The following is a 9,094-nucleotide window of genomic DNA, read 5'->3' as shown; positions in this document are numbered from 1 at the left end:
TCTTTCAGAGAGTTCCATTTGAGCTTGATGAAAGGGTCCGTGCACGCTATTTCAGATATTTTTACCTCTGAATAAATTGCTTTTAATTAAACCTAATCCACCCTGTCCAGAGTCTCTACTTCGTCTCAGTTCTCCAGTAAACTTGTTTTATCAACAATGCCAGCAAAGACACTACACAACACGAAATAGGACCATCGTTAAATCTCCGAGCTGTATACCAAAACCATCATTATTAACGTTGCACGTGAAAACGCTCGTAATCTAACGCTTGCCTCAGACCACTCGTAGAACAGCTACACGCATCGGTCGATTATTTTTCGCCCTCCCGTGTAACTTTATACACATGAGATATTCGCTGAACAGAATCACGTGGTGAATCAGCCTCTGTTCCCGCCGATAACTTAAGAACAAAATTGACTACAAATAAAGTTGCCAATGTCTTTACAAATAATACAAGCCAGCGACGTATAAAAAATGCTTCAAATTAAAACCGAGATGACTGCAATAAAATATAAATACAGTAGGTTATAGGCATATTTACATTAAATTGACAAGTTTCATGCTCAATCAATTGAGTTATATTTTGCTACTTGTAGGCTCTGTTGGCTAATGTTTCATGTGTAGCCTAACGTACGCAATGATCTTGATTTAGTGCATTATTTTAGGTTAAGCGTTAGAATAAACCGACTCAATATTTGCAGCCATTGGTGATATCTTTCTAGGAGCTGATCCGTCCTCAGTATTGTGGAATAATTCTAGTGGTATGGTAATTGGTAAGATTTGAATGGAGAAAGCTGATTCGAGAGCAGCATTGTTGTTCTATCGATCCTATCAGTATCGACAAATGCTTCACAAATGCTCCACCAACTTGCTGATTAATTGAACGCGGCACGTGTATAACAACCAGTTAGCAAGTCTGAAATGTCAGTTTCCTAGTTCCGACTAGCATCTGAATGCGGCATTACAACTTCGGCTGGTGAAGGAAAGATGCATGGTTAAAAAGCTCGTAAACCTAAATTCCATTGCTATCGACAACCGCCCCCTCGTCAGTTATGGCACAGGTGGTAGTAGATTCAGTTCCGGCTTTCCAACCTCAATCTCTAAACACCCCTATTTGGCTAAAAGTATTATTGCAAGCCTTAACCAATTCTCGTCTAAGGAGACACTTCCAATCTTTGGACCGATGGCATATACAGTGGCAAGAAAAAGTATGTGAACCCTTTGGAATTACCTGGATTTCGCCATTAATGCAAATTTGTTCTGATCTTCATCTAAGTCACAACAATAGACAAACATAGTGTGCTTAAACTAATAAAACACGAATTATTGTATTTTTCTTGTCAATATTGAATACATCATTTAAACATTCACAGTGTAGGTTGGGAAAAGTATGTGAACCCCAAAGCCAATGACTTCTCCAAAAGCTAATTGGAGTCAGGAGTCAGCTAACCTGGAGTCCAATCAATGAGACAAGATTGGAGATGTTGGATTGAGCTGCATTGCCCAATACAAAATACTCACAAAATTTTTGTTTGCTATTCACAAAAAGCATTGCCTGATGTGAACCATGCCTCGAACAAAAGAGATCCCAGAAGACCTAAGATGAAGAATTTTTGACTTGCATTAAGCTGGAAAGGGTTACAAAAGTATCTCTAAAATCCTTTATGTTCATCAGTCCACTGTAAGACAAATTGTCTATAAATTGAGAAAGTTCAGCACGGTTGCTACACTCCCTAGGAGTGGCCATCCTGCAAAGATGACTGCAAGGGCACAGCGCAGAATGCTCAATGAGGTTAAGAAGAATCCTAGTGTCAGCTAAAGACTTACAGAAATCTCTGGAACATGCCAGCATCTCTGTTGACGAGTCTACGATACGTAAAACACTAAACAAGAATGGTGTTCATGGGAGGACACCACGGAAGAAGCCACTGCTGTCCAAAAAAAACATCGCTGCATGTCTGAAGTTTGCTAAAGTTCACCTGGATGTTCCACAGCGCAAAATATTCTGTGGACAGATGAAACTACAGTTGAGTTGTTTGGTAGGAACACACAACACTATGAGTGGAGAAAAAAAGGCACAGCACACCAACATCAAAACCTCATCCCAACTGTAATGCTGGAGGGTGCATCATGGTTTGCGAATGTTTTGCTGCCTCAGGGCCTGGACAGCTTGCTATCATCGATGGAAAAATGAATTCCTAAGTTTATCAAGACATTTTGCAGGAGAATGTAAGGCTATCTGTCCGCCAATTGAAGCTCAACAGAAGGTGGGTGATGCAACAGAACATTGACCCAAAACACAGAAGTAAATCAACAACAGAATGGGTTCAACAGAAGAAAATACACCTTCGGGAGTAGCCTAGTCGGAGTTCTGACCTCAACCCGGTTGAGATGCTGTGGCATGACCTCGAGAGCAGTTCACACCAAACATCCCAAGAATATTGCTGAACTGAAACAGTTTTGTAAAGAGGAATGGTCCAAAATTCCTCCTGACCATAGAGAGAACGTTTAGTTGAGGTTATTGCTGCCAAAGGAGGCAGCAAATCCAATGGTTCACATACTTTTCCCACCCTGCACTGTGAATGTTTACACACTGTGTTCAATAAAGACATGAAAATGTATAATTGTTTGTGTGTTATTAGTTTAAGGAGACTGTGTTTGTCTATTGTTGTGACCTAGATGAAGTTCAGATCAAATTTTATGACCAATTTATGCAGAAATCCATGTATTTCCAAAGGGTTCACATACTTTTTCTTGCCACTGTACACTACTGGTCAGTTTTAGAACACCTATTCATTCAAGGATTTTTCTTTATTTTTACTATTTTCTACATTGTAGAATAATAGTGAAGACAACAAAACTATATAATAACACATATGGAATCATGTAGTAACCAAAAAAGTGTTAAATCAAAATATATTTTATTTTTGAGATTCTTCAAATAGCCACCTTTGCTTTGATGACAGCGTTGCACACTTGGCATTCTCTAAACCAGCTTCACCTGGAATGCTTTTCCAACAGTCTTGAAGGAGTTCCCACATATGCTGAGCACTTGTTGGCTGCTTTTCCTTCACTCTGTAGTCCAACTAATCCCACACCATCTCAATTGGGTTGAGGTCAGGGGATTGTGGAGGCCAGGTCACCTGATGCAGCACTCCATCACTCTCTTTCTTGGTAAAATACCCCTTGCACAGCCTGGAGGTGTGTTGGGTCATTGTCCTGTTGAAAAACAAATTATAGTCCCACTAAGCCCAAACCAGATGGGATGGCATATCGCTGCATTTACAGTGCCTTGCAAAAGTATTCACACCCTTGGCGTTTTTCCTATTTTGTTGCATTACAACCTGTAATTTAAATTGATTTTTATTTGGATTTCATGTAATGGACATAAATAGTCCAAACTGGTGAAGTGAAATGAAAAAAATAACTTGTTTCCTAAAATAAATACAAATAAATAAATGGAAAAGTGGTGCGTGCATATATATTCACCCCCTTTGCTATGAAGCCCCTAAATAAGATCTGGCACAACCAATTACCTTCAGAAGTTACATAATTAGTTAAATAAAGTCCACCTGTGTGCAATCTAAGTGTCACATGATCTCAGTATATATACACCTGTTTAGAAAGGCCCCAGAGTCTGCAACACCAGTAAGCAAGTGGCACGATGAAGACCAAGGAGCGCTCCAAACAGGTCAGGGACAAAGTTGTGGAGAAGTACAGATCAGAGTTGGTTATAAAGAAATATCTGAAACTTTGAACATCCCATGGAGCACCATTAAATCCATTATTAAAAAATGGAAAGAATATGGCACCACAACAAACCTGCCAAGAGAGGGCCACCCACCAAAACTGTGAAGCATTTATTTGGGCTGGAATTTATGAGGCTGGTAGCTAATGAACTTATACTCTGCAGCAGAGGTAACTCTGGGTCTTCCATGTCTGTGGTGGTCCTCATGAGAGCCAGTTTCATCGTAGCACTTGATTTAAAAAATAAGTCCGTTAAGGACAAATTCTTATTTCCAATGATGGCCTATACCAGCCAAACTCTGACAATTGTGCACCACCCTATGATACACCCAATCACAGCTGGTTGTGACAGTCTGGATTCGAACCAGTTTCTCACTAGTCACGCCTCTAGCACTGAGATGCAGCGTCTTGCGCCACTTGGGAGCCCCAAGTGTGACTGCACTTGAAGAAACTTTCAAAGCTCTTGAAATTATCCGTACTGACTGACCTTGACTCAAAGTAATAGACTGTCATTTCTCTTTGCTTATTTGAGCTGTTCTTGCCAAAATATGGATTTGGTCTTTTACCAAATAGGGCTATCTTCTGTATACCACCCCTACCATGTCACAACACAACTGATTTGCTCAAACACATTAAGGGAAGAAACTCCACAAATGAATTTATGGCACACATTATTTGTAATGCATTGCTGGTTGAGAATGCCAAGTGTGTGCGCAAAGCTGGCATGAAGGCAAAATGTGAATATTTGAAGAATCTCAAATATATTTTAATTTGTTTAACACTTTTGGTTACTACATGTTTCCATGTGTGTTATTTCATAGTTTTGATGTCTTCACTATTATTCTACAATGTAGAAAATAAAAATAAAGACCCTAGAATGAGTAGGTGTTCTAAACTTTTGACCGGTAGTGTATGTTGAGCAAGAATTTTCTTGATACATTTGAAAACGGTTCAGACTTCATTGTAATCAAATACATTTAACATTTCATGTTTCTTTAAAAAAAAATGATACTGACAACAGGAGAAAATTAACTACAGGGAACATTTTTATTCTTCAGCCAGAATGTAAAGAGAAAAGCAGGAGTAGGGTCCAAAATATGAAAAATCCAGACAAAAGCAGTAGCTTGAAATGGTGGCAGAAATAAGTTGTTCAGTCCTTCCTGAGTGGGACTGTCTCTTCTTTGATGCCCTCCTTGGTGACGATGCAGATCCTGAGGGCATCTCCGGTGTACACGTCTCTCTCAGCAGCAGAGATGAAGACATCTTTGACCAGCTGCACAGCCTTCTCCTGGTTCAGGGGCAGGTGCTGCACACCCTCCATGTTCTTGAATCCAATCTAGTTGTAAATTAAGAATAAAAGACAGACTAAGGGGCAATACAGAAACAAAGAGATGTTTGTCCCGAACCAAAGATATCTTGGTCACTAGAATGTCTAGGGTTTCCTTGCCACTGCTAAATTCTACATACACATTTGGCATACAAACATTCAAGTCATATTGGACAGAGGTGCTTTGAGGGGAAACAAAGCCCTCAAAAGCTAATAGCAATGCTCAACTTATACCACTTTTTGGTTTCTTTACCTGGTTGTCAAGCAGAGGTTGCAGCATGGCACTCGCTGAGCCACCAGCTTTGTATGTGTCTCTCTGATAGGATCCCACAGGGTCAAAACTGTAAACAGCTCCTTTACCTGAAAAGCAAAAACAAACCAGTTCAGTTTAGAGAGTCATAAATAGTGGACTAGACTTAAAAGAACACATGCAGTGAATACCTTACACATATGGAACCAAGCATCTGATAATAGTAACAGCAGCAATAGAGCAGGAGTCATACCCTCCTCATCCAAGCCACCGATGATGTTGTAAACGTAGTAGGGGAAGAATCTTCTACCGTACAGGATTGTTGACAGCATGGCTGCGATGGCTCCACTTGTCATGCTCTTGTTGTTTGAGTGCTTGTACATCTAAAAATACATTTCCCCATCAGATATTGGCTGATGTTAGAAAATTATACATTTACAAATGTTAACTTATTGTGTACGGCCATATGCCATAACTTTCAGCTCAACTAACAATTTTGAAAGTGAAACAGTCTCAAGATGATCTCACCTTTAATCTTGCATCAATGATTTTGGTAAGAGTCAAGCAATCCCCATGGAATCCACTGCAGCCTATGACAGTTGTATTTGTTCTGTGAGAAATTAAACATGTATAAGTAACAGCACCGTAACTTAGTGGTGAAATATTTAACATGTAATTTATTATGATGTTCACAAACATAGACAGGATGCTTAATTATGATTTCTCCAGGACGAATAGTTTTTTTGTTTAGCTCAGAAAAAGATCTGTGATTGACCTGATTGGTCAAATGACCAATTTGTGAAAAAATATCAGAATTGAGCTGCCTGTCTAAACACAGCAATAGTGAGGCAGTAAATGGGGTTAAACCACACCATCTGACAATTTGCCTTCGGTCATCCTTGGAAATACAGTTGTGTGCACTTGACTTACAACTTGTAACATTTTGGAGAGTCACGACTGTGGATTGAATAGCCTTCACTCAAACGGGTGTCTGAGGCCACAATTGCAAAGTCTTCACCTGCAACAGCAAGCACAGTCCTGGAAACACAAAAACATGTCAAGTGTCAGTTGACATGATGCCCTAACAAACAAGTTGACGTTAGTTTTGGCAAAGCTGATTTTAAGGTTATCAGACAAATGTAGATAACTAATTAACGTTAGCTACTGTAGCTAACTGAAATCGAAACCAGATAAACAACATGTATTGTTGTTCACGTAGTTAGCTAACGTTACTTAACTACGAACATCTATTGAGTAAGTGTTAGCCATTTGCACCATGACACATTACTAGTCAGACGCTATCTCCAGTCAGTGTCCATTCTGCAGAACACAATTATGTACAGCATTAACGTTAGCTAGGTAACGTTAATGTAGCTTGCTATCATTTGGGCTACCAAAACGATTGTTAGTTGGATATTGACGCTTACCCTCCATTGAAGGAATATGGAGAGAATCGGTGCTCTACTGGTCCAGTATAGTGATACTCCTTCATTTTCCCATTATCTCCATAAACTTGTGTAGTAAACATTATGCCAGTTAGCGAGGAAACTCGAACTCTTCAACTTGCTGAGACAAATGGGAAATCTCGCTGTATCACTGCAATATGGCGGACGGAAATGCTTCCTCTTCATCATCATCAACAACCGACAAAACAAAAAAAGTTGTCTTTCCTACCACCCAGTGGCTGGAGTCATGGAGGGAGTTCGAAAAAGCGGTGAGGGAGGAGCGCTCTCAAATCGAACAGTAATCTGCGCAGCTCAACAACGTTACCAACAAATCAGCAGAAACAATGTCCAGAAACAATTTTCAAACATACTTTAATTGGGAAAGCAGATAAAGCAGTTTTTAAATAAAAAAACATCACTTCAGCATATGAAAATACAGATTCCTACTAATTACGTCACTTTGTATTGTGCCGACTTCGCCGTAGGACATAAAGGGGCACCTTACTCACGCACCGGAGGCATCCCGGTTACAAGTGGGTGTATGGAAAGCGAACAGCTAATTGGGAAAATGTGTTGCCACAAGACTGTTTTGCGTTGCTGCTTGGGCTGGGGTGTATTCATCACGTCTTACAACGGAAACCGTTAAGAACAAAACGGAAGCAAACGGTAACGAAACGGCGAGGGACCTACCTGAATTTGTCCAATAGAATCTCGTTTTCATTGCAAAACTTTTTCCTTTCGGAGTAAACGTAATGTAAGCGTAATGAATACAGCCCTGTTGTGTCTGTTTCAGTGTGTCTTCGTCCGCAGAGATGAGGGTAAGCCATTGCATTTAGGCTAACATTTTGTAACAAATTTGCGATTCACTTTGAGCTGCGCCTTTGGTGTAGCTACCGGTATCTACGTTTTTCGTAGATGTATACACTAGATTTTTATTGCTGTATAACTATAACGTATCAGTCTACCAAGCTAGCTCGCCTTTACCTTAGCTAGCTTGGTAAGTTACCCTGGGGACAAGACAAGGAGTTTGGGCTATTCCTAGCTTTGGGACACTACATCGGGAGTCTGTGTATTCAGCCTGATCTCATAGACAAGACGTAACATAATAAACGTAAATCTGGAACAATCATTTGTATTACATGTTACGTTTGGTATGTATGGTTCAATGCTTCATTTGTTAATCGGGAGGTGCCGGAACAAAAAGTGAGAGGGGGATGATCTGGAGAGCTCTGCGGTACCAGGAACGCGTTACTTACTTTTTCTCACCTTCATAATAATGCATTGCATGCATATCATTGCATTTGCTTTGTGGCATAGAGCAGTAGAGTAGAGGCACTTAGTCGCACACATGGGGAACATTTTAGTAGCCTAAAGCCGTGTTTAAGGGTCAGGAAAAATGTGGCTTTTATAAATGGATTTCATGCTCTGTCATTTTACATGACTGGAGACTTTGGCAGATTATTTTTTAATACTGTAAATAATTGAAATGACAGGCTCCTTTGACACAAACTGAAAATCTGAGATCAATGAAAACGACCATGTGTTGAATCCATCAATAGACTAGGCCTAAGTGTGTGGGGACATATGTTGTAGGCTACAAAATGAGGAATTATAGTCCTAAAAATACTTTCCAGTTTCAGACTCACCCAATGATGTGCAGCTCACTCACCGGTGATGGCCGACGCTTTCGTGCCAAAAGCCTATATCTCTCGTGTGGATTGGTGATTTATATTTGTGGATTGGTGATTTTATATTTGTGAATATATTTGGCATGATATTGATCCCATACAGCAGCTCCACAATAGTTTTGAGCTAATATTCTATAAGCGGTGCAGGAGTTCAAGTAGAAGAACATTTGAGGTGCCGGAACTTGGCTCCGGTGAGCTTCTGCCCAAGTCGAGCACTGGTCGCAACTAGGGTTGCAAATTCAGGGAAAATCTTGGTTGGAGGTTCCGGATTTCCTGCTTATTCCCCTCTTGATTCAAGGAATCCTCCAACCAGGATTCCGGGAAAACCAGGGAATTTGCAACCATAGTCGTAACACAGAACAAAGTAAAGTTCAGGTAAGTTTTTCCAGCTTTTCTCAAAAACTAGTTGTCCATTACCATGTCAATTAAAGCTTGAAAATAAGCGTAGACAATTCCCCGGATGTTGATGCTAACACATTAGCTGTAGGCGCTCGCTGCTCCCCCGGGACTGCCACGCAGAGCGCAGAAGAAATATCAGCCCATGGAGAGATGCACGAGATTGAACTTCACTCAACTTTCTAATTTTCCCTGTTAACACTATCAACGTTTCCCTTTCCTGTAGCAATTGTTATTGAAT

The 9,094-nt window shown here is 40.2% G+C and overlaps 1 protein-coding gene across 1 annotated transcript; it reads right to left on the bottom strand.

The window, feature by feature from the left end:
- Positions 1 to 4,770: 4,770 nt before the first annotated feature.
- Positions 4,771 to 7,362, bottom strand: LOC139571411 (proteasome subunit beta type-1). The gene is made up of 6 exons (XM_071394257.1): positions 6,752 to 7,362; positions 6,255 to 6,362; positions 5,853 to 5,934; positions 5,578 to 5,707; positions 5,328 to 5,434; positions 4,771 to 5,083 (listed from the first exon to the last, which is right to left on the bottom strand). Exons 1-6 carry the CDS (start codon positions 6,850 to 6,852, stop codon positions 4,898 to 4,900), a joined length of 714 nt encoding a protein of 237 aa, XP_071250358.1. The 5' UTR covers positions 6,853 to 7,362; the 3' UTR covers positions 4,771 to 4,897.
- Between the last annotated feature and the right edge of the window lie 1,732 nt (positions 7,363 to 9,094).

Source organism: Salvelinus alpinus, chromosome 3 (assembly GCF_045679555.1).
Source record: "Salvelinus alpinus chromosome 3, SLU_Salpinus.1, whole genome shotgun sequence".
Taxonomy (NCBI): domain Eukaryota; kingdom Metazoa; phylum Chordata; class Actinopteri; order Salmoniformes; family Salmonidae; genus Salvelinus; species Salvelinus alpinus.
This window is presented reverse-complemented; position numbering and strand designations above follow the sequence as displayed.

What these genes read in the sequence shown, in the direction of transcription:
- LOC139571411 (XM_071394257.1), bottom strand. Translation starts at nt 6,852, where the DNA reads ATGTTTACTACACAAGTTTATGGAGATAATGGGAAAATGAAGGAGTAT. An exon ending in CCATATTCCTTCAATGGAGG is followed by an intron (nt 6,363 to 6,751) that starts GTAAGCGTCAAT and finishes TTGTGTTTCCAG; the next exon opens with GACTGTGCTTGCTGTTGCAG. An exon ending in CGGTGGCTTGGATGAGGAGG is followed by an intron (nt 5,435 to 5,577) that starts GTATGACTCCTG and finishes TTTGCTTTTCAG; the next exon opens with GTAAAGGAGCTGTTTACAGT.